General features: G+C 34.3%; 1 protein-coding gene and 1 long non-coding RNA gene across 3 annotated transcripts in view; one reads left to right on the top strand and one right to left on the bottom strand.

The window, feature by feature from the left end:
- The window catches only part of LOC106664043 (metabotropic glutamate receptor 6-like), a 78,746-nt gene extending 69,712 nt beyond the window's left edge, over positions 1–9,034 (top strand). Inside the window, exons 7-16 of the mRNA XM_024229823.1 lie at positions 2,095–2,376; positions 4,521–4,670; positions 4,729–4,862; positions 7,276–7,368; positions 7,430–7,662; positions 7,719–7,881; positions 7,941–8,154; positions 8,213–8,364; positions 8,425–8,554; positions 8,615–9,034. Of these exons, the coding sequence (XP_024085591.1) occupies positions 2,095–2,376; positions 4,521–4,670; positions 4,729–4,862; positions 7,276–7,368; positions 7,430–7,662; positions 7,719–7,881; positions 7,941–8,154; positions 8,213–8,364; positions 8,425–8,554; positions 8,615–8,769 (1,706 nt within the window). The 3' untranslated portion in view covers positions 8,770–9,034. The remainder of the gene's footprint in view (positions 1–2,094; positions 2,377–4,520; positions 4,671–4,728; positions 4,863–7,275; positions 7,369–7,429; positions 7,663–7,718; positions 7,882–7,940; positions 8,155–8,212; positions 8,365–8,424; positions 8,555–8,614) is intronic.
- LOC106664044 overlaps positions 1–17,748 on the bottom strand; it is a 39,397-nt gene extending 21,649 nt beyond the window's left edge. Inside the window, exons 1-2 of one of the 2 annotated variants that reach the window (XR_001340129.1) lie at positions 17,647–17,748; positions 4,293–4,326 (exon numbers count right to left, since the gene is read on the bottom strand). This is a non-coding gene — a long non-coding RNA (uncharacterized LOC106664044). Of the gene's footprint in view, positions 1–4,292; positions 4,327–12,525; positions 12,632–17,646 lie in introns of those variants that run through there. The other variant, XR_002910842.1, reaches the window with a different exon arrangement.
- Positions 17,749–25,476: the final 7,728 nt, after the last annotated feature.

Raw genomic sequence — 25,476 nt, 5'->3', positions numbered from 1 at the left:
AGGTGACGCGTAAGTGTTGATCCTCGCGCCGTGCGGTTAGGGGGCAGACAACTTAATAATTAACAGCAACTATATTTAATTATTATTATTTACAACAATAATTATTATTAACAATAATTAAAGCCATAAATCTTGTAATAAATAATGAAGTTAAATTATTAGTTATTTTTTCACATGATTAAGCAAAAAGCAAAGAAATTAGGAAACTTCTTAGATAATGATTTGGAAAGAAAAGGACACATTAAAGAGGAAGAGCACGTTACTAGCTTCGTTTTTTAATAGCAAAGTGTACACACATAGCGGTAAGCTCATTAAATTTTTTTTTTAGTTTATAAAAAGGTTACATTAGTTGTAAATTATTCATAAATCGTGAGAAGCGGTCTGGTGTGATGTAGGTTTCAGAAAAACATTTTCTTTATCTTGCCAACGTTTCGATCTTTATTGACATCATCTTCAGGGCCTGGGATTTACAAACATTGTTTAAATTTAACAATTACATTTTGGATGTGGAAAAGTGAATTTATACAATGCAAAATATATATTTTTTTTTATATTCAATCAAAGTATTTCTACTCAGAGTGTTTGTTTTCTGCGTAAGGTGCCATTCTTGCGTGTCGTGTTGGGAGTGCCAGTGAGATATTGGTGTTTTATGTTTATAAAATTTTAGAAATACTTTAGTTAGAAATACTTTGAATATTAATTTTTTTTGCATTGTATAAATTCACTTTTTTTCACATCCTACATGCATTTGTTAAACTTAACCAATGTTTGTAAATCCCAGGCCCTGATGATGATTTCAATAAAGATCGAAACGTTGGCACGATAATGAAAATGTTTTTCTGAAACCTACATCACACCTCATCTCGCGATTTCTGAATAATTAGAGTTCTTAATTTTTAATTAATTCCCTAGTTTTCGTGATCCGCTTGACCAATTAATATCTTTCAATTAATTAAGGTTTTTAGTTGAGTTAAAAAAGTCAGTGTCACGAGTGGGATTCGAACCCACGATCGTCGGTTAGATCCGCCGCTGCTATACCACTTGAGTGTGAGTGGATCGAGATCACGATAGCTCAAGCGGTAGAGCAGCGACGTATTGAGCCGACGATCGTGGGTTCGAATCCCACTCGTGACACTGACTTTTTTATCTCAACTAAAAACCTTAATTAATTTAAAAGATCGAAACGTTGCCACGATTAAGAAAATGTTTTTCTGAAACCTACAACACACCAGCCCGCATCTCACAATCGAATAATTATCAGAAGTGTCAGAGGTTTAACCATTTTGGTTTCCACTAGTAAATACAAGCGAAGAGAGTGCTGTTTGAGCAGCGTTTAGCTTCAAACCTGAGAGCAGCGAGTAGCTAGACATGCAAGATGACCTCACTTTAAGTTTTGAAGACGGGAAGAGAGTTTTATTTTCTGACGAAATCGAAATCTCTCTAAGTCTTCCAAAAAGTCAAGTTCAGACGAGACGACGCCCCCAGTGAGTTAGTCATTCGAGGAAAGGCTTTAAATTCAAATGTAGAACAAATCCTACAATGTTTTGCTTTTTATTAGGAATAAAGACGAATTTCTATTCACCCAATAATACGAAGAACGCCGGAACGATATTTAAATGAGACCGAAAAGATTGACTGGCTAGTTCGAAGTCTGGGATCGGCTGAAAATAATAAGAAGTCATGCACGAGCTCCTCCCAACAGTACATCGGGAATGTTTTTGTTTTTTTTATTATCAACCGAATTGACTTGACAGATGTATTTATATTATTTCAAATGCTTAAGGATTTCTCCATGTGTCATTTCTAGGAGAAACGTAATCATTTTTGACTGAAAAAGTTGATTAAACATTTTCCGATATTCAAAACAACGTTGAAAAACAAACAGTTCCGCTCAATCTTTCGGAATCGACAATCGCAGTAGAGCTGAATGAATAAACCCATATATCTTCACGGTCGTCGAGCACCCAGATCCCAACTTGTGAATTATGATTTTCAAAACGGTTATTTGTTGGCTTTTTTGGCCTTTCGCCACCAGCGGCCTATACAAAGTAGACAATGCTCAAAATATATTGTTGTTTTTTTTTCTTTTTTCAGAATTTTGGGAAGATCATTTTAAATGCAAATACCCCAACAGCACCCCTACCCCTTACAACATCAGGTTCGGCAGGGAATGCACACTCAACGAGAAACTTGACAAAGAAAACGTCGTATTCGAAAAACAATTGCAGTTCGTCAGCGATGCAGTCATGGCGTTAGCTATCGCGCTGCACGATATGCACAAGGACCTGTGTGGAAATTACAAAGGGGTCTGCAGCAAAATGAACCCAACGAAAGGACCAGATCTGCTGAGATATTTACGAAAAGCAAGTTTTGAAGGTACAAAATAAAAAGATAATAGTCAACTTAATTATATTTCGTCAGAAACAAAATTGCATGCTATGAACAACGAAATATTTAATATTTTCAAATCAGTCAAAACTACGAAATATGCTAAACCCGCACGATTTGTCTGTCTTGCGTAAGTGTTGGCCATCAGCGCCGTGACTGTATTTCATTAACAGGTTGCAACATATTTCAAAAAATAAAAAATATATATATGTAATAGCCTTTTATGCACATAATTAAACTGGTTCCAAAAGATTCCAAGCTTTACAAGTGTTTTAAATAATTTTTATTAAAATTTAAGAATGAGTGTCAAACTAGCAACATCCCTTACACTATTTAAAAATTCTCATATTTTATTAATATTTTCTGTCAAAAATTAGATTTTCAATGATACTAACTCAATATTGGAAAAGGAATCGTTGTGTAAGGTTTTATGGCCATAAATTGAGAAACAATGAAAAAAAATTCGACCTCGATCAGAAATTGACTTTTCTTGAAAAGTTTTATTTTTTCACATACATTTTTTACAAAACCAATCATCATTTCGAAAAAGTCCTTTTTCCTTTTATAGAGCAATAACAGCCATATAATAGTAGCAAGTAAATTTTTAAAAAACCACCCAGGAACAGAGAAATAATTTTTTATTTTAAAAAAAAAGTGTAAAATTTTACACCTATAAATTAATGGAAAAATTAAGGATCTATTTATTTTTAATCCTAGCTACGAATTTGTAATATAACAACAGATTTGTTGTATAGATAAAATAGATTTTGAGAAAATGCTACCTTAAACATTGCAAGTTTTTGGCCTTTCTTTGAACTACAAAACGACCTTGAAAAAATTGATGAAATATGGTCAAATTTGATGTTTACAGACTCTTTTTAAAAAATAAATGCGTATCCAAATCCAACGAGAAGAAGTATACTTAAAATGAAAAACAACAACACTTGTCCAAACAACGATCGTTACCCACCTTGAATATTCAGAAGAAGAGTTATTAATTTATTCATGGGCTATTTAGTTTGATCCCATCTTTTAATGTTTATTTTTAGTTGAATTTAATGATTTAATTTTCACCTCAAATATTTCTTTTAACTAGATAAATTTGAAACATATAATTTATTAATTTCAAGTCAACAGACTATTTTATCATTAATTGAAGGCAAAAGTACATTTTCTTTAAAAAAAAAAAAAATTCAACAAGTTTTCCTGCTTTGCTAAAACATTAAAAAGTAAGTACGAACCCTGTTTTTAATATAATTGTGCTCAGCAGGGATTTTCGTTACTACAGAATAAATACCTCTCCCACAGATTAACGTCATGAACAAAAAATTAATGTTTCACATACAATCATACAATAAAAAAGGGGTTGGGATTTTTTTTTTAACAGACGCAGAATCAATCATATTTTCCCCTTTCGATGTATAACTAATGGGCTGGAAAATTCACACCAATGGAATACCTATTCATTCTTTAGCGTCAAAATACATTCCTTACTTTAGGTTCCAATCTTTAACAGGAAATTAAAAACGCTCAAGTCCAAATTTGACATATTTTAACAGCATGAATGGTTTTGATTAAAAAAACGAAAGTTTGTATATATATGTATGTAGGCTCACATAAAAATCAAAAATTGTATATAACATTTGTAAATTTTTATTTTCTGTGCATAAAAGAAAAAAATATCAAATATTTTTCTGATTTGCACTAGATTATATCAAAAAGTTTTGCACTAAGTCGACTTCCTTCAAAAAATTTATATAACCAATAGGCTCCAGTTAGTTTTTAATTTTACACTCGAAAAGTGTAAGAGGAAAACATTATTTGACCAATTTTGACAATCTCATTTAAAAGCTCAATTTTAGATTAATTTTTCAACTATCTTAGATAAATAAAAAAGTACTCACTGTACTGATGAACAGCCTCTCTTGAAGTCAAAACCTAAAATTAAAAAATTATATTAAAACAGATATTTTTACTTAAATTTAATAAAATTATATTATTTACAGTTAAATTTTAACTGATCAATATTTTGTATTTTATTTATTGTATGTACTGTAAGTGTAAAGATTCACTTGCGTGTGAATATTAACATAATTTGTTCTTTTCATATATATTTATTCTAAAAACTTTAGGCCTGTCAGGAGCAAAATTTCACTTCGACGCAAATGGTGATGGCCCAGCTCGTTACAACATAGTTCACTTCAAACAGATCTCACCCGGAAACTACCAATGGGTGACTGTCGGTGAATACATAGAAGGAGAGCTGAGACTAAGCATGAGCGGTAAGAAAGGAAATTTATTCATATCTGACTATAAACTTATGAATTGATGCTTTCACAGAAATCAAGTTCTATACGGGGACACAAGTCCCGCCCGAATCGGTCTGCAGCCTGCCGTGTTCAATTGGTCAGGCGAAGAAATACGTCGAAGGAGAAAGGTGCTGCTGGCATTGTTTCAATTGCAGCCAGTATCAGGTACACTAATATTCAATAAAATTTAAATAAAAGTTCAAACCGTAGAATAATGAAAATATTTGTTGAGGGAGGAAGAGGAACTAAATGAGTATGAGTTCTTACTCATCTAACTAATATGGTAGAAATATGGATTTTATTTATAAATTAAATCAGCTTTTAATAAAGATTCACTGAATAAAAAATATTTGACAGAGTTTGATATCAACTTGACAAAGAACCATGATAATTTTTTTTTTTTAAATGCTTATTTATAGTAATATTTTTTTCTATATTGCCTACAGAGTGATTTTTATATACATTTTTTGGAGCGAAGGGGATCATGAAAGAAAATTTCTGGGGTGATAATGGGAATTGAACTCACAACCTCAAGGTCCAAGCCAAGAGGATTAACCTGATAAATTGAGTGTTTTAAGAAATAATAAATAGTGTTTTAAGATTTGTAATAAACCTATAAAAAACATTATATCAAATAATTAAGGTTTTTAGTTGAGATAAAAAGTCAAAGGCACGAGCGGGATGCAAACCCACGATCTTTGGCTAAATACGCCGCTGCTCTACCACTTGAGTTATCGTGGCCATTTCATTTGTCGCCGAGAATCAAATAAATTACACATTTGAAAAATGGCAAAAAGGAGGGAAAATTCAAAAGGTGTGGTTGAGATGGGAAGTTAGTGTCCGAGTGGATTGAGGTCACAATAGCTCAAGTGGTAGAGTAGTGGCGTATCTAACGAAAGATCGTGGGTTCGAATCCCACTCATGGCATTGACTTTTTTATCTCAACTAAAAACCTTAATTAATTGTAAGATATTAATTGGTCAAGCAGACAACGAAACTAGTGAAATTATATCAAATTATGCTCAGCAATGGTTATCCTTTATAATTGTTTGCAACTATAAGATATTAGTGAAATTAAATAAAAAATAACTTAATTCTGTAAACCTAAAGTCCCCTTGAATAAATATTTATGAATTTATAAAAATTCAGATCTGATAAGGCAATACAAAAATTCATATTTACAAAAGTATATCTATAATTAATATACTCTACAGTGGAAATTAAACTAAAAACATACTTAAAATCTTCTATGCCAAATTTTAAGAACAAGAGGTAATTAAAGGAAAGGGATTAAAGATGGATTGAGTAAGAATGGTATGCATAGTATAGACGCACCGATGAGGAAGAAAAAACTGAACGCGTAGTCAAAAGGGGTAAGTGAGTTTGACAAGAGGACTTAAGGTTAGGAGATATATGTTTTGAGGAAATAGGACAATATCGTCTGACAGAGGAAGGAGGCCAAGGAAGTATTGCAAGAAGTAAAGGATAAATACTTCAAGTCAGTATATAGATCATGAAACATCTCTATGTTTAATCATTAATAAAACATAGGAAATGATTCATTTGATGCTTAAGCTTGTCTTCAAGCCTTCTTCTGTAAAAAAATAGGACAGAATAAGAAAAACCAAGAGTTTACTAAAGTTTAATTTAGTGTATTAAATGAGAAAGGTGGCATCACAAACCTGAAGGAGTAGAAATTATGAATGATGAATGATGAAGTATACTTAGTAGGAACCATCTTTTTTAAAAAGAAGGAGGTATTAATTAAGGCAGAAGTGGGAAATCTGGAAAATATGTATTTCTAGAAAAGGTCTATCTGATCAGGTTCTTGGCAGCGGGAAAAAAAGAAATAGGATTCCTGTTAGTGGCAAATTGAGGTAAGGTTGTAAGGAAATTAAATCCAAAAACAACTACCTGGGAGTTTTCTAGGTTCAATTTAAGCCTAAAGCCCTCCTGAATACTTACAGTTGCAACTTCCAAGTCAGGAGGTAGGACGGAAAGTTAAATATTGAGAAGTATTTTATGAATTTGCTCCCCATCCTTGAGGGACTTGATGTTATGGATCGGGAAAAGGATGGGGGCTTTTTGCTACAAAGACTAGTCAAAAATGGTCAAAAAATGAAAAAGTAAAACCACTGAAGCACACTTTTTCTAAGAAAGATAAGGTTGCTCATTGATCATAAANTGTTGGTTTCTATTAAATTTATCACTCTATTGGGCACTCTCAACACGACACGCAAGGATGGCACAATTACCCAGAAGACAAACACTTTGAGCCCTGAAGATGATCTCAATAAAAGATCGAAACGTTGGCACGATAAAGAAAATGTTTTTCTGAAACCTACATCACACCCGACCGCATCTCATGATATCTGAATAACTATTAAATTTATCCTTTATTTTTACCTTGCATGTTTTGTGAAACATAATTTGTCATTTCTATAACTTTATTACGAATTTGTATTACTGCCCTTCTTTCTGCCCACACACCCACCATAATAATAATTATGAATATAAAATGTGTTTAAATGATTATATAAATTTAAGTATGTTTAAAGAACCTGATGAAATATTTCAGATTTTGGATGCAAATGATGAAACACAATGTCTTTCATGCCCTGGGGGAACTCTGCCTGATGTAAACCAGCAATTCTGCGACCCTTTGCCTGAAGTATTGCCGAATTGTTAACAATTTTTTTTTTTTTTTTTTTTTTGAAACTTGTATATTTTAGGTCTATCTGAGGATTGAAACAGGCTGGGCAATCGGTGCAATCACACTGTCAGTTATTGGAATAATTATTACACTGTTTGTCGTAGTCGTGTTTGCGAGGAATAACAACACGCCCATAGTAAAAGCAGCCGGTAGAGAATTAAGTTACGTGCTATTATCAGGGATCTTGCTCTGTTATTCAATAACTTTTGCCCTCGTTATGAGACCGAGTGACATAGTGTGTGGAATTCAAAGGTAAAGTAAACTGACATATTACAAAATATTTTACACCTAACAATTTGTTCAAGCAGGTTCGGAGCAGGGTTTTGCTTCACTGTTGTGTACGCTGCTTTGCTAACAAAAACAAATCGTATCTCAAGAATTTTTAAAGCAGGAAAACGTACTACAAAAAGGCCGAGTTTTATATCCCCAAGGTCTCAACTAATAATTTGTGGTTTTCTAATAAGCATTCAGGTATTAAATTGAACTATGGGGGAAAATTGTTTTGCAATATTATTTTTTTTTTTTAATAGATTATAGTGAATATTCTATTAATGATTGTTTCTCCGCCAAAAGCAATTTATTATTATCCAACAAGGGAAGATAATCTTCTTGTGTGCTCTTCTTACATCGACGCTTCATACATGGTTGCGTTCGCATACCCAATTTTGTTAATACTTGTCTGTACAGTTTATGCAGTCTTGACACGAAATATACCAGAAGCATTCAACGAATCTAAACATATTGGTATGCCAATTGATTTTTTTTTTTTAAGCAGTTTAATTTATATGAATTTCTGATTTAGGGTTTACAATGTACACGACATGTATTATCTGGCTGGCGTTTGTTCCTTTATATTTTGTTACTGGAAATCACATGCCTCTTCGCATTACTAGCATGTCTGTTACGATAAGTTTGTCTGCAAGTGTAACAGTCATTTGTCTATTTTCTCCAAAGGTGATAATTTTTAATAAATAAATGAAGGGTCCTTGCTAACTCAATTTTTTTTCCTTTTAGCTTTATATAATTTTGGTAAAACCAGAAAGAAATGTCCGCCAAAGCATGATGCAGTCTAAAAGGAGCGCGTTGAAAACAGGAACTACTGCTAGTGTCATGGTCGGGACACTTCCTATTGCTCATCCACTTGGTAATTTTATTTCATTTTACTTATTGATTTCCCAAATTGACTAAAACGTACGTCTTTTAGTTACTTCCGAATCATTATTGAAATTTCAACAAGGCACAGGTCTGCCTGAGATCAAAACACTATCCGGCCATATTTCCAAATTCACCCAGACGTCGCCAAAGCATAATTCAGACGGGTTCATCAAACACGAACAGAGCAACTGTCACACGACATAGCAGAAAAAAGTCATTAAAAAGCTCAGAGCTTACCGCAACTCGAAAAGAAGGCCAGTTGTAGTATAGGAATTGTTTATAATTGATTTTGAATTGTGTAATGTAAAATAAAATAAATATTTAAGGGCAGAAGCCTATAAACGACAATCTGATTCCCCTCAGCGTTATTGAAAGCTCAATTCAATAGTTTTAATAGTGCTTGTTTTACTCTCGATATGTTATAACTATTTATAAATGATGGTTTGACCACCCCTAACTTTGTTAACACTCATTTTTAAATTATTACAAGAATTTTAAGTAAATAATTTTAGTTTTAATTGAAAAAGACTGTTTAATTATAATGTTAATGTTTGTGATTATGATAAATTATTTCCATTTTATTAAAAGACATTTTATAATACTCTTATGAATATAAATTTAAAGCTTTTTTTTATTTTTAATAATAACCTGTGTTCATAACCAATAAAAAAATTATTTAAAATAAAATCTTTACAGAACTTAGGTTATTACATTTGTTAATTAAAAATAAAATATAAGTTGCTATCATGTTTACATTACTATAAATTTTATTATGTGTGTTACAAATAATTAAATTATGAACTGTATATGTATATATTTTAGAAGAAAAAGCTATAAATAATTTGTATTATGGTTTATCAATGTACTTCCAATTTATTTTGTTAATTATGAAATAAGGTTTGTGTTATTTTCTGTGAGTATTTTTAATAACAAAGCACTCGTAATTTTATTGCATTTCAACCGGCGAATCATCACACTTTCTAATCAGTTAATAAGAATTATGTACATTAAACATTTGAATACTGATGTGTTTTGCAGTACAAAATTATTGAATCCTGAAAGAAATAAAACATTTTTGCCCAAATTAGTCTTTTTTTGCCCGTTTTTTTCTATCGATCAGAGTTTATAAAATATTTATGTATATCTGACAATTAATTAAGGTTTTTAATTGAGATAAAAAAGTCAGTGTCATGAGCGGGATTTGAACCCACGACCTTCGGCTTGATACGCCGCTACTCTACCACTTGAGTTATCGTGACTTCGATCCACTCAGACACTTCCCACCTCTACACCACCTTTTGAATTTTCCCTCCTTTTTGCCATTTTTCAAATGTCGTGTAATCTATTTGATTCTCGGCAACAAATGAAATAGCCACGGAGAGCTTTAGTGAAGATATAATTCATTTAACTTATTAAATTCACTAGTTCCGTGGTCCGCTTGACCAATTAATATCTTACAATTAATTAAGGAGGGGAAGTTATTGTCCGAGTGGATCAAGGTCATGATAGTTCAAGCGGTAGAGCAGCAGCGCATCTAGCCGAAGATCGTGGGTTCCAATCCTGCTCATGCCAATGACTTTTTTATCTCAACTTTAATTAACCGCGTCTCACGATCTCTAAATAAATTTAAAAAAAAATTAAAAAATGCAATTATTATTGTTCCTTCGAAAACCTACCAGCGGTCTCACCTGAAGGAAAGATTGTTGGGAGGTATTTTTATACCATTTATTTGAAGTCCCTTAGATATATAAATTCGATTAAGTTAAAGCGTTTGTCCGCCGGTACAGGGTCTTCCTCAGGTGTGGCGGGGTGGTGGAAAGGGTAAAAAAAAAAGATCTACTTAGGAAGAATGGAGTTTGGTTATATTAAATTTTTTTAAGAAATGCGGGATGTAATATATCTTGCATGCAAAATTGAATCCATCATTAAATTGGCTTATCATGAGAATTCTAAGTTCACAGATATACATAAATTCACTAGTTTCATGGTCCGCTTTGCCACATCCAAAATGTAATTGTAATATGTAAACAATGTTCATAAATCCCAGGCCCTGAAGATGATCTCAATAAAGATTGAAACGGCACGATAAAGAAAATGTTTTTCTGGAACCTACATCACACCAGACCGCATCTCACAATCTCTAAATAAATATCGATTAACGGTCACTAATCACCACACAATAATTGCATTTTGAAACTTAAAACAAAAGGTCTTCTATTGCTGGCTTCTCCTTGCACATTTACATTTTCTTGTTTTTCTTTTCTATATATTTACATTATGTAAAATTTTCTTACTAAGAAGAGGAAAATATCCCGGAACCCCAAACCTAAACCTATGTTTAATTACGCAATAAATAAACAAATAATGGTAATAAAACTCTAAGAATAACAACAATATTTAGGACTTAGCAATCAGAATAAATAGGGACTTGTTCATTTAAGCGTAGTTGAGGCAAAGTCTTTTAGATTCAGTTGTACAAATTTTGTTCACAAAAAAGACTTTTTTAGTGGAAGAGATGATCGAGACACAACTGCTCTCAAGAACAAAGAAATTCAATCATGTTCTTTTTTCTTTAGAATTTATTAGATATTATTTAGAATATTTTAGATATTTAGATATTTTTTAGATATTTAGATATTAGGGTTACTTCTAATATTTAAAGAAAAAATAATTAAAAACCCTGGCGAAACAATTCATCTAATATTTGGACATACCATTCTTAGACCTCTGAAACTATTAAAAGAAAAAAAAATTGTCAGCACATGAAAAGTCTGCCAATCTTGCACAAAATAATTTAGATATTGGAGAAAAGATAGACCAAACGCTTAAAATATAACATGAAAATCCTTAATTGAGACACTATGCAAAAGTCATGTCATTTCTCGTGCAATCCTAACTACTATATGGAAATTTTGAACTTCAATTTGTTTTGTGCAAAAGTGGTTTGAGTCTGGTACCCATAGTTATCCCTAGATAGCAGTGAAAGTGTATCGGTAAAAAATGAAAAGACAAGTGTTTTGTGCAAAAGTGGTTTGAGTCTGGTACCCATAGTTATCCCTAGATAGCAGTGAAAAAAAGACAAGCGTTTTGTGCCAAAGAGGCATAAGTCAAGTTATATTCAACAAAATTCATACTTAATCGGTCCATTACGTATGATGTAGTGTCATCATGATGGAAGTAACAGAGAAAAATCCTACACAAATAAAAAAAATGTTTAATACTAGAGGGACAATAAGCAATATTTTTTACAAACATACCAAATTTCATATGGCAGAATGTTCAGAGCATTGAAAAAAGAAAGAAAGAAGGATTTGCTGAACAAGACAAATGGGGAAAAGCTCCACTGGAAATAAAACAGACGATAGCAGAATTTTCAAAGTGAAAAGCCATTTCTGAAGTTTTCCAAGTTACACAAGTTGAATATAGAACCCAAAACCCAAACGTGTTCGCCCCTCCACCATTACACCTGATGATTAGTCAAACGTTAAGCCCTGTATGATGTTAATTCAAAATGTTTAAACATACTAACAAAATTTAACACAATGGGCAAAATATTTTCAAAATATAAAAAGAAAATGAATGAAAGAAAAACTTGAAATTTTTAGCTATATTTGTTGTGTTTTCACGAGAAAGAACCTGGATTTTGTATCAATAATAATGCTTAAATTCTTGACAATAATTATCAATTACATTCACTATTTTTCGTAGACCGCTTGACCAATTAATATCATTCAATTAATTAATGTTTTAAGTTGAGATAAAAAAGTCAGTGTCACGAGTGGGATTCGAACCCACGACCTTCGGCTTGATATGCCACTACTTTACCACTTGCGTATCAAGCCGAAGGTCGTGGGTTTGAATCCCGCTCATGACACTGACTTTTTATCTCAACTTAAAACCTTAATTAATCGAATTATCAATTACAATAAAAACCACAGTGCAATGATTAGATCATCATACCTGGTGACTAGTGACTGCATTTTTATTTGTTTCTTCCAGTTACAGTAGACTTCCTGACAGTTGGCACTTGAAATAAAAAATAAAAAATTTTGACTGCACATTTTTTGGTTTTATTCTGTTTTGTGAAACCACGACAACCAAGTATAATTTCATTTAAATTTTCATAGTACATTCCATATGTTTAAATTTCAAATTGTTCTCATCCTTGATTTTTAATATAAAAGTATAATAACTAAAAGTTTAAAAGCAATATTAGAGGCTGATTAATAATATTGAATACAAATTCAAAATGATGACTATAAATCATCTCAAAAATGTTTGTGTTCAGATGGATTTAAGAATTTTAGAACAAATAGAAATATTTTCAATAGTACAAGAACTTATGAAATAATAGTAATCAATGTAAACTAGAAGAAGAAAATATTTTTCAACACACCTTTAAACTTAAAACAAACAAATATTCTAATTTAGAAAAAAATAATAATAATGTACGATATTTCACTTGGAGGATTTTATAAATTTTATATCATCTCTGGATTGAAATGTTAAGGCATGTTTCGACTTCTTGCCATTTTTAGTAGTGGTAAGAATGATTATTAAGGTGAGTACACACTAAGCAAATCTTGGTCAACAAAAGACATCTAATACATCGGGCTGAACATTGGTTCCCAACACATTGGCCATTCTTGGATCATCCTCATCAAACCAAGGGGTTAGGGTCAAGGGGCCCCAAACTGCGGCCATTTGGTCAACCCTTTTGATGTTACTGCCAGAAGTCTGAACCTTGGCCAAGGCCAACCACTTCATTGGGTCTGATTCGCCTCCTGTACACACCAGGCAAATTACAGCCAATCAAGCGATTGGTTGTCTACCTAACCAAAAATTCACACAGACCCAACACTGAAGATGACAAAATGCTCAAACTCATTTGAGAAACCAACCCAGTGACTCTAGGCAGACCAAAATGTTCAATAAATAAAAAGAGGAAATCTGACATCACAGATCAAAAAATTCTCCAAGTTCTTTTTTTTTTGTTATACTAATTTATTTTTATTTTGTACACACATTTTACAAATTTGTGCTTTAATTTTCACCTTGTCTCATCACTGGCAGTACGCTCGGCAATGCCCTGGAGAAAACAAATCTTGAGAAGTCATTCTCAACTGAATACTTTTGCTGCTGAGGGATTAGAGGGCGAGTAGGTCTCTGGTCAAATGTTATGCAGAGGATTAAGTAGAGAGGGCCTAAACGGAAAGGTCAGGATGAAATAAAAGATAGTGGGAATAAAGCAAGCCTTTAACAAAGGAAATATTGAGGTTAGAGACATATCAGGGAGCTTGGAGAATTCTTTTGAAGCCTTTGGTTGAAATGCTGGGATGTGTTCGCAGTACCCTACATTTCTGCACTGATGAAGTAATGTTTTGTTCAATGTTTGTTTGGTCTTATTTTGGTTTAAGCAGTCTGCTTAGTTGTTCAAGTCTTGTGTGGGAATTACACATCAGTCTGTTGTCTAGGTCAGTCTTAAATATTTCCACAGTATGATATCAGTAATTCCTTGTTGTTGGCAAGGGGGTAAATCTGTGTTTTAAATATAAAAGTGATTCGAGTGCAATTTCATCTTCTGTTCTTTGCTCTAAGAAATGTGTCCAAACAATACGGTTAAAAAAATTACAAGTATACTTCATTGATTTTGATTTTCAAGTACTCCATGGCTTGAGATGTGCAGTTGATCCAAAGTTACAATTGTTAAAGTTACAAATTAATTTTCTGTGGGGAAAATCATGCCGGAAAAACATACAAAAACTAACCTCTTTTAAGTGTATGTGGGCAACTAGTCTTTACAGTCCAATATATCTGGCAATCTGGCACTGTTAAAGATTAAAAAAAAGCATTAACAGCAAAAGACTTAAATTTAATCTGCTTGAAGTGGACTCAGAATTTTCTGTTTTATCAAATTGTTAAACAAAACTTCATTATGACCCTTACAAATTAAGCTATCAATTTAATAATCTCTAAAATCATTATTTTTATAAAGTTTTTTAGTATTACACTAAAGCCCCATTATCTGGAGTTCAATTATCCAGGAATTCAATATCTGGGCCCCAGGTATCTTCATATACATATGCTACATTCATCACAGCCATCTGTGGACATTTTTCGTTTTGACTTTGTGGAAATTTTTAAGAATTTTTGAAAAAAAAATCAATTTTTTTTTCATTAGATACATTAATAAATGTACTATGTGTACATATGCCTTCTTAATATATGTTTTAATTAATTCATTAAAAAATAAATTCCATTATCTGGGGTTTTTGATTGTCAGTGGAACACAATATTTGTATGATATTATTTAATCCATTTATGTTTATTGGTGTAATTGAGAAAATTACTTATTTCAATTAGTTTTCTTTTTTATGTAACATTTTGGTCTAAATGAAAAAGTTATGTCAACCAAGGCCTTACATAAAAAGGATAATTAATTGAAATATTTAATATTTATAAAGTACTCACTTCTACAGAGTCTTATAACTAATATGTCATAATAATTGTTGTAACAATATTATTAACATCGACATAATAGGAATCTACTTAAATTATTCCCATGTGGAAAAATCCAATATCAAGGAGATTTGAGACAAAATATTAAAAGAAGAAATTAAAAACACATTTAAAAACGTTGAAAAAATAATTATTAATGAACAAACCTCTTCCTTTGTTCTTTAAAATTCTACAATGGAGTTCGAGATCTCTTAAAAAACACAAAGCAAGTCTTAGAAATTTTTCTACTTAAAAACCAACTATTCAGATAATAAAATTTTTCAATGAATTTCTAGATCTCTTAAAAACAAAAAGCAGGTCTTAGAAATTTATTTACTTACAAACTAACCAATCATTATGATTGGTTGGAGATAAGATTTTTACAACGGTTATCTATATAACCTAATAAAAAGCAGGCCTTAGAAATTTATCTACTTACAAACTAACCATTAAGGTAATAAAAATTTTACAATGGTTATCTATATCTTGTAATAAAAAGCAAGTCTTAGAAATGTATCTGCTTAAAAAACAACCATTCAGATAATAAAATTTTACAATGGATTTCTAAATCTCTTAACAAAAAGGAGGCCTTAGAAATATTCTTAAAAAATAACCATTCAGGTATTAACAAGTCTACAATGGATTTCTAGATCTTTTAAAAACAAAAAGCAGGCCTTAGAAATTTATCTACTTAAAAACTAACCATTCAGGTAATAAATTTTAATAATTTTTTTTAAATTTTTCTGTAAAAAAATTTTGCAGTGTATTTCTAGATCTCTTAAAAACAATAAGCAGATCTTAAAAACTTATTTACTTACAAACTAACCAATCAGATAATAAAATTTTTACAATGGTTATCTATATCTCGTAATAAAAAGCAGGTCTTAGAAATGTATCTGCTNTCCTTGAGATAGAGAATAGCCATTTCTATTCTGCTGGTTTGATTGCCTTAACAAACCCTATTGATTGCCTGTGTCCGGGGGATTAATTCCACTCCCTAAGGAATTGTTTCATGCCCTAGCTATTGATACTCTCCTTCACTGTGCTCAAAGAGTGAGGTAATACTGGTTGTGTCCCGACAAACGTAGTATTAGAACATTCTTTGGCCAGGCCATCCGCCTTTTCATTGCCATAGTTTCCTTTATGTGTCATCATCCAGACTATAATCATAATCACAAGGGGTGACTACCTGAAAGTGCTTTTTCCCGGAAGGGGTTTTAATCTTTTTATCACTAACGCTTAATAATTGGCCGATAACCATACTCAATAGTTGTGAGACTTTCGAATAACTTATGCTATTGCACTTATGATTCCAGCTGCCCTCACTAATTAATCTGTAGCAGCTGATTAGTGCTCTGACCTTAACCTCAATATGAAGGGGTGTGGTATAGGTTATGATTTCAAGAGCTAGGGTGGGTGCAGTTGAAAATGCTCCTATCATCAAACAACCTAGTCTTTGAAATTACTTTAATTTATTACTATTACCTTTATTTTCTATACCTTTCCACCACACTAAAGCTGCGAAAAAGAATCTAGGTAGAATAATTGCAGTATATAGCCATTTGGCTACCCATGGTTTGATGCCCCATGTTTTACTGACAATTCTCCTACATTGTACCATTGATATAGTGCCTTTCCTGTATATTAATATGACCTTTCCAATCAAGTATCCTGTCAAATTACCTAATGTTCTTCTCCTGCTAAACATTATCAATCCTAGTTTAGCAGGATTAATTGATAAACCTAAAAGCAGGCCTTAGAAATTTATCTACATAAAAACTGACCATTCGGGTATTAAATATTCTACAATGGATTTCAAAACCGCATGACAAAAAGCAGATCTTAAAAACTTATCTGCTTAAAAAATAACCATTCAGATGTAATATTCTGGAGAAGGTGGAAAAATCCAGAAATCCATCTGACAGACCAACGACCAAAAGATCGGTAATGACCAAATTTATTGTTCTGTCGATTAGTTCAAAATTTTGAAATTTAATTTATTATTACCCGTTTATTTAAAAATTAAAATTGGTGATTAATTTGAACAATCAAATTATCGACTTAGGAGAGACGAATAAGAGAAACGAAAAATGTTTCGCTATATCTGGTGCGCTTTGATGAGAAAGAACCCAAATTTAATCATCAATAAAAATTTTGCAAGAAGCTTCTTGCATTAATTTGCCTTAACTCTATTTTTTTCTTTATTTGCTACATAACTATTGCATTTTTTACATATTGATCAACTCTTAGACAAAACCTAGCTTAATTTTATGAGCTACTTCTCACAACAATTAGTCTTACGTCCTGTTATTATACATGACTTAAAGTTTCAAGCTTTACACAGACTTAAAATGTCCACCTTTATTAGAAATTTCAAATAATTCTAAAGTGACAAAAAAGATATTTCAGTTTTGACCTAAACACGACTTTTCAAATCAAAATAATAAAACTGATATCTTTTGATAAGAAAGAACTCAAGTATTTTGTATAGTGGAGTGTAAATGATCGATAATAAATATAAAATACAAAAAATCATAAAAATTAATTGTACAAGATTTTTATCAGATCATTAGAGCATCATACCTTGTAATGAAGTGGCTGCATTTTATTAAGTTCCAGTAGATTTCCTCAGTCTTCCACTCTGCTTAAATAATGAAATTTGACTACACACATTTCACTTACAAAATTAAGTAATATTCTTTTTCTTTTTTTGGAAACCATGACGACAAAGTAGATTTTATTAAAATTTCAATTATATTGTGTCCCATATGTTTATTTTAATATTTTCAAGTTGTAACGATTGTTAAGAGCAGTTTTATTGCAATAACAGTTTCCTCTTTATTTGCTTTACAAACTGAGTTGTTTTACATGTTGATCATCTACTTAGGCAAACATTTCCTATAATTTTTTTTTAATTACTAGTCAACCATCCTTGGGTCATTGTGTGGCCCCAGATCGGGGAGGTGTGTGGACAGCCCCACGCACATGCACACACATCTGAACGATCTGTTCTAAATAAAGTCTAATATGAAAGGGTGTCCTGGGGACATGTGATACTGGCCCTGGTTTCTGCTGACGTGGTTCCTGGGCTGTGGCACACTCGCCTCCCAGCCGGAAAGCTTTTAAGGCTGAAAATGTCCCAAAGCGGTTGATCGACTTATATTCAATAAAAAAAATTAAAGTATAAAGCTGTGTTGAGTTTATAAATAAATAGTGAAAATAATATAAAAAATAATCATAAATTTAGATTACAAAAATATTTTATGATAAAAAATTAATTGTTGTCGGTGGATCAATTATCGCCGTCTAATCCACGAACAAGAATGAAGCAAGGGTATTCAAATTTGGATGACTTTTTTCGTTTCTGCAATCTTTCTAAAAGACATCCTGTTGCCATTTTTTAAATTTTTTTTAGTTTGTGCACAACCGAATCGATCTAAAGTTAATTAGGGCGGTAACAGTCTAAATGTCATTGCAATAGGTCATTCCTAAGCTTGGATGTAAAGCGTAGACATTTTTTTCTAATATTTTCCGAATCGATGGCGGTAAAAATCAATGGCTAGTTTATTCTGTTTGATAAGAAAATGTCAAAAGGTTCGCCACGCTCGAATCTATCTTCGATTACGTTAAATTATTTACATGATAGTGTTAATTTTTTTTTACAATAAAATGCTTTTAAAATATCTAATAGCCTTTGTTAAGCAAAACCGTCCTCAGACAAATATCAAGAAGTCAATAAATCGACAAGAAATGATTGTATCGTTTATATTGCGATTGTTAATTCTTTGATGGCCGGTGTTTTTGAAAAAAGCCCATTTGTATGTCGGGTTCGAATGCAGGGCGGCTGGATTCGAACCCGGGACCTTTACCTTAGAGTGATGAGCGGCGTGTCAACGCCTAAACCGTTGCGGCCACCGACGCCTCACAAATGGATGATGTATTCTTTTTATATGTCGTAGTTGATAACCTCTTTTGGTCAGCTGTGTTATGATGAAATCAGTAAAATATATTTCCTTTAATAATTCATTTTTCCTATAACAGTTTTGCGTGTTTTTATGTTCATATAGGAAATTTTTTATTTTGGATGTTGTAACAAAAAAGGCTGTTTCATTTAAAAAGGCTAAGAAAAAAAAGGCTAAGAAAAATATAATAGACAATAAAGTAAACAGTGAATTTCAAAAGTAATAAGACACAGGGGGTAAAAAAATTGTAAAATATTTTTTAAAAAACCACTTGAGCTATCGTGACCTCGATCCACTCGGGCACCAACTTCCCATCTCAATCCCACCTTTTGAATTTTCCCTCCTTTTGACCATTTTTCAAATGTCGTGTAATCTATTTGATTCTCGGTGACAAATGGCAAAAACATTGGCTCGACATTTGAAAAAATGCAAAAATGAGGGAAAATTCAAAAGGTGGGGTTGCGATGGGAAGTTGGTGGCCGAGTGGATCGAGGTCACGATAGCTCAAGTGGTAAAGCAGCGGCGTATCTAGCCGAAGATCGTGGGTTCGAATCCCGCTCGTGACACTGAGTTTTTTATCTCAACTAAAAACCTTAATTGACTAGCACTAATGCCAGCACTGCACCGGTAGAACGCATGCTTTGAGGAGCCAGCCATTGCTAGCACTCAGTGTGTATGATTAAGGGTCTAGGATGTCCCGAGGCCATCGTCGGTTGAGGCGACGTGCGACGTGGTGGGTGGTCAGGATGGGAAAGAGTGGAGAGGGCTTGAGCAGTATGGTTAGGATGGTGTGGAAGGTTTGGAATCTGGACCTGATTAGTTCGTTAACAAAAGGAATGTTGAGGTCTTTGTGGATAGTGAGTTTAGTGACATACTAAGGTGCTTTGACAATTTGCCTAAGGATTTTTGATAGGAAGGACTGGATGCGCTGAATATTGGAAGGCTTGGCAGTACCCCACAATTCCACTCCGTATTTCGGTATTGGTCTTAGTAAAGTCTTGTAGAGTGTTAGAATTGTCTTAATTGTCAAAATCGATTTCGGTCTTAGAAGTCTTCGTAGTAGTCCAAGTCTTTATTAAGTTGCTGTTGTTTATGTCCTCTTGCGGATTCCACGTCTGCTGTCGAGAGTCCCAGGTATTTGACTTGAGTGGAAACTGGTATCTACTTGTTGTTGATGTACAATGGAGGGCAAGACTGCTTTTTCAGTGTAAAAGTACACTGAGTGCATTTTTCTTCGTTCAGTCATGTCCTCCATTTTTACACCAGTCTTCGATAAGCTCAAGGTGTTCCTGGATGTTGGAGGTAGCTTGGACAGGATTCGAGTTAGAGGATAGGATTGCGTTGTCGTCCGAGTAGGTGGTGATAATAGTGCCAGGATGTATTGTTAGGTCAGCAGTATAAATTATATAAATGGTAGGACCTAGGATGCTATCTTGCAGTACACCGGCGTGTATCTGTTTGACTTCCGAGAATTCATTTTCAGAGAACAGCGATCCATTAGGTAGGATTTCAATAGAAGGTAATAATGAGATGGTAGGAAGCGCTTAAGTTTAAAAAGTGTGCCTGGATGCCAGACCATGTCGAAAGGTTATGCTACGTCTAAGAACGCTCCCAGGCAATACTCCTTTCTAGGGTACAATTTTGAACGTTTTCTGCCATTATCAACCTTAAAACGGAGAAGTACAGTTATCAGAATTAACTGAATAAGCTTAACTTTGATTTTGTTTGATGCTAGGTCAAAGTTATCAATCAATCCGCGGGATTATTCACTTTTAGCGTTTGCTCCCCAAATTCGATGATCAGTTTTGGACAGTGTCGATATTCCAAAAGATGTTGATGATGTTTTGATTATTACTAGCCAAGACTACCTACATGCAAAATATTTCTTTTCCTGAGTAGATGAAGGAAGTATAGACGAGTATCATATTCAAACATTTCACAATAAATTTCAATTCGTTTTATTTTATTGTTTTATGGATATTTTTTCGTTTTATTTAACAAACTGTTACAAGCCAACTATTTTTGATGCTCGATGTGCCAAATTAGGGCGTCGGGTGTTGCCTGTTTTAGGTGGAGTGCGTGCCTCCTCCGGCCGAGCCACAAATGAAAAAATAATGAGCGGCGGACTTAACGGTTTGTTAGTCGTGGACTTGTCATGAAAATTCTCATTCCATGTCCGCCAGAGCGAAAAAGGCCGGTAATCAGGTCGTGCACTGACAATTATTCAATCCTCTCAGACGGATAGAAAATATAGCCGAAGAATCGGAAGACGGCGTTTTTTTAATTGGTCGGCCAGCCGTGAAGATTAACGGTTTGTTTAGAAAGTCAAACACGGCCGTATTAAACGGACTGTTTAAAAAATTACACACCTGAAAAAGACGACTAAACGTTGTTTAAAAAAAAGAACGGTGTCATGTGAAACAGATTGAAACCGGGCTAGAAAGGATGTGCCTATGATGAAAAATTTTCATTAAATATGTTGTGCCTCACATAATGCAATTTACACGATTGATTCGTCACATTTGACCTCTTAACTAATACTCTTTAGTACACTCTTAGTGTCACCGTTTATCTAGTTGAGTTCATCTCCTAACCTGTACAGAACTAATTCAAATCACTTAGACCTCTTCAGTCACATTACGATATTCTGACTAGCAGGTCTCGGTGTTTATGTGCTTTGAACTCGAATAGTGCTTATAAGCATACCGTGATCACATCTCTGGGTATATCGCTATTGCGAACATACCAAGGAGCATCTACCATATTTCGTAGCACTTTGTCCTGTATTTTACTTGTATTACTTTTTTTGCCAAAACCCCAAAGTTGTAGACCATAAATCCATATAAATTTTAATATGTGATTAGGGATAGCGATAGGGATAAAAGAGGCGGCCACAAGGCCTACTGCACCTCGACCTGAATAGATCTATTGTGCTCCACTGTTTTTTATACCTCACTGGCCAGCTTCAGGTTATTAACCAGCCTCCACAGCTTTGCCATCCGTTCCTTGGTGCAGGATCTTGCTTGTGGTTTTTCTTGTCCTAGTTGTAAGAACCTGCACCTACATAGACCTTCACAGAAACATAAAAAATGTGTTCTGCGGTCTCCTCCTCTTCCTGGCAGTGTCTGCACAGTGTTTCTTCTGTCTGTACTCCTATCCGGTGCATGTGCTTTCTTATCTGGCAGTGCCCTGTCAGGAGTCCAACCAGAATCTTGGTTCGGTTGCGGTTGCTTTACAAAAATTCTTTTGTAAGTTTTGTGGATGGTCCTTCTATGACTTCGCGTGCCTCATACCTGTGGTATTGTTCCACCATGTTTTGGACTTCATGTCAGTATCTGCACAGTGTTTCTTCTGTCTGTAGTCCTATCCGGTACATGTGCTTTCTTATCTGGCAGTGCCCTGTCAGGAGTGCAACCAGAATCTTGGTTCGGTTGCGGTTGCCTTCCAAAAATTCTTTTGTAAGTTTTGCGGTTGGTCCTTCTATGAATCTGTTCCAACAGGTTTTGGACTCACTAAGGATCCTTGCAGGTTGCTAAGCCGACTAGGCCCAGAGTCCATGTTGGCCCACATGTCAACCTTTTCGTTGCCTCTATGCCCCGAATATCCAGGGACCCATGCCAGGGTCAGGTCGTTAGTTTCACTGACTTCCGTCAGGGCGTCCATGCAGATCCAAACACTCTTTGCCTTCGCCTCTCATGAGGCTAGGGCCCTAAGTGCTGTCAGAGTAAATGGCTATCTTCCGGGAATGTATTCCTTACCTTTTTATTTCTCTGGCGCATTGTTCAATCGCTATGATTTCAGCCTGTAAAACTGTAGGTTTACCGTCAGTTCTGTCTTGGAAGGAGTCCCCAGTCGGTTTTGGAGCCGTCAGTATACCGGAAGGAGTTTGCCTTTAGTGTCCTTTGGCCCAGTCTTCCCGTTCTCATATCAGTACTTTGTATTTGTAAAGTTGTACTTTGAAGTAGTAGCATCAAATGGCATACCTAGAATGGCATCTGCTTGTATCTCCACCCTAAGTTTCCATTTTTTATTTACATGGCCTATCCTAGCAGATGGTTGTCCATTTATGAGCCTGTGGGCTACTGCTCTGGCTTCTCCTTGGACTTTTGTTTAACAAAACTTCCAGGGCCGCAGTTGGCGTTGGGCTCATAGCAGTGACACTGAGACAAGCTTGTCTTTGGGAGCCACTTAAAATATGTGATTATAAATCATTGTTTTATTTTATATCATCGATAGTCGTGAATTTCTTCCCAGCAACATACAGTTGACAGATATGAAATCAAGTTCTTCCTTTTTTTATATGCTTTCCAATTTATTTTTTTATCTATTGTCATGCCTAAATGTTTTACTCAGTTCTAGGGAGGAACTACTTTATCATAGACGATTGAATTTTCATTTGTGAAATTTACAGATACAATTTTCGACTGAGAGGGCTCATTGGTAAATGTTGCGAGTTAGGTTTTCCATCACTGGTAGGTCACTTGTATCAAATACACACGGGGCCTAGGATGTCACCTTGTGGTACGCCAGACTTGATTTCAAACAACTCAGATTATTCACCTTGTTGTTTATCATGGAACAGCCTTTCCAAAAGATAAAGTTGAATATATTATTTTGGGAATATTTTTTTACTTAAGTATTAACCTTTCGTGTCAAACCTTGACAAAGACTTGCGATCTCGGAATAAAGCTGAACCGATATTTTTATCTTCTAGAGCTTTTTTCTATAACATCGGTAGTTCTATATATCTGATCTTTGGTTGTGTTTTTTTAAATATTTTTTATGAAGAGTTTTAGTCTTTTTATCAAAACCTTTTTGCATAATTTTGTGATAACTGGAAACAATGAGACAGAGCGGTAGTATTATGCTTCGTGTGGTTTACTTGGGGAACCAATATGGCGATTTTTTAAACAGTTATTTAAAAAAAATCTTGCAAATTCTGTTGACATCCGTTGTTTTGAATCCACCCCAAGACACATTTGTAATACTTGTCCCTAATATCTCACTAATTATTCAAACAAATTAGATGAACGTCAGAATAATTGCCAAGTTGGGCCATACTACCGTCAAAAGTTTTCTTGGAACCGGTTGTAAGGCCTCCCGGGGTTTTAAACTTTATATTTCTTTGTTGGCACGTCCAAAACGCATTGCTTATATTAATAAAATTGGATGAGCCATGAATAATTTTTACGACAATTTCATAGGCATTTCTATTCGAAATCAGTTTTAAGGTCTGGTTGGAAAAATCGGTCAAGTTTTCAGGTTGAATGATATAATTTGGACAAAAAGTTCAATGATGTTGATTCTTATAAAAGAAAATAAGAAGAAGGAAGAATGAGGTGATGAACGTATGCAGGATTTTCCGGGGCATATCGGCTCGTTTTTTTTACGAGGGTTTGAAACAGAAAGGTCATATAAACACTCAGGATGCCGGTATTTTGGGAAAAAAAGCCCATTTGTAAGTATGTCGGTGTGGTGATTTAAATAGCTTTTTCTAATACCGATAACCTCCTAAGGGATGGTTATATATCATCGGACACAGTGGTGGAGTGCCTGAAGGGCCTTTTTTGTACCTTCGGGGTACCAGCGTATATACATATTGACCGTGGGACCTCCTTGATGTCACAGGAGGTGAAGTCATTTCTGTGTCCAATGGAGTAGCAACCCCTTATAATCCTCAGGGGAATGGGCAGGTTGATCGTTTAAATGGGACGCTATGGAGAACTATCACCCTGGCTCTTAAAACTCGGGGTCTTCTTGTGCAGGACTGGGAGGAGGTTCTGAGGAGTAATTGCATGCCATTCGCTCATTACTGTGTACCGCCATTAACACTGCCCCTCATGAACGCCTCTTCTCGCACCCTAGGCGGACAGCTAATGGTGAAGCTCTTCCATCATGGCTATCACCAGGCCCTGTGCTGGCCAAGTGTAACAGAAAAGGGAAGTACGACAACGAGGTCGAGGAGGAGGAACTGATTGAAGCGAATCCTCAGTATGCCCTGATTAGGCGGCCCAATGGAGTGGAATGAACGGTCTCTTTAAGGCAACTGGCCCCTGCGGGGAATACCTATCATGTAGAGTCTCCGGAAGTGGTGACACCGGTGGTGGCCGATGGGAGTGACTCTTCACACCTGGTGGTCGAATCACAAGGACTTGATCTGGATCTGACGGTGCACTGTTGGAATTTGCTCCCCCTGGAGTGGAGAGGGCAGCCCTTCAGTAAAAGAACCCAGGCAATCTCAACGCATCAGAAACCGCCCTGCTTATTTGAAGGACTATGTAAATTGATTCGTATAGTTCATGTTCATATTGTTATAAAGTACTTCTTTTAAACTCCAGAGGGAAAATGTGGTGATTTAAATAGGCCGCTTTTTCTAATACCGATAACCTCCTAAAGGGCATAAGCAACTGTTTATACAAAAGAGACTGTATCATGTTTTCAAAGTTAATAA

This window comes from Cimex lectularius, unplaced genomic scaffold (genome assembly GCF_000648675.2).
Source record: "Cimex lectularius strain Harlan isolate CLEC.00 unplaced genomic scaffold, Clec_2.1 scaffold366, whole genome shotgun sequence".
In the NCBI taxonomy this organism is placed as follows: Eukaryota; Metazoa; Arthropoda; class Insecta; order Hemiptera; family Cimicidae; genus Cimex; species Cimex lectularius.
The sequence above is the reverse complement of the archived record's forward strand: the minus strand, read 5'-3'. Positions and strand labels throughout refer to the sequence as shown.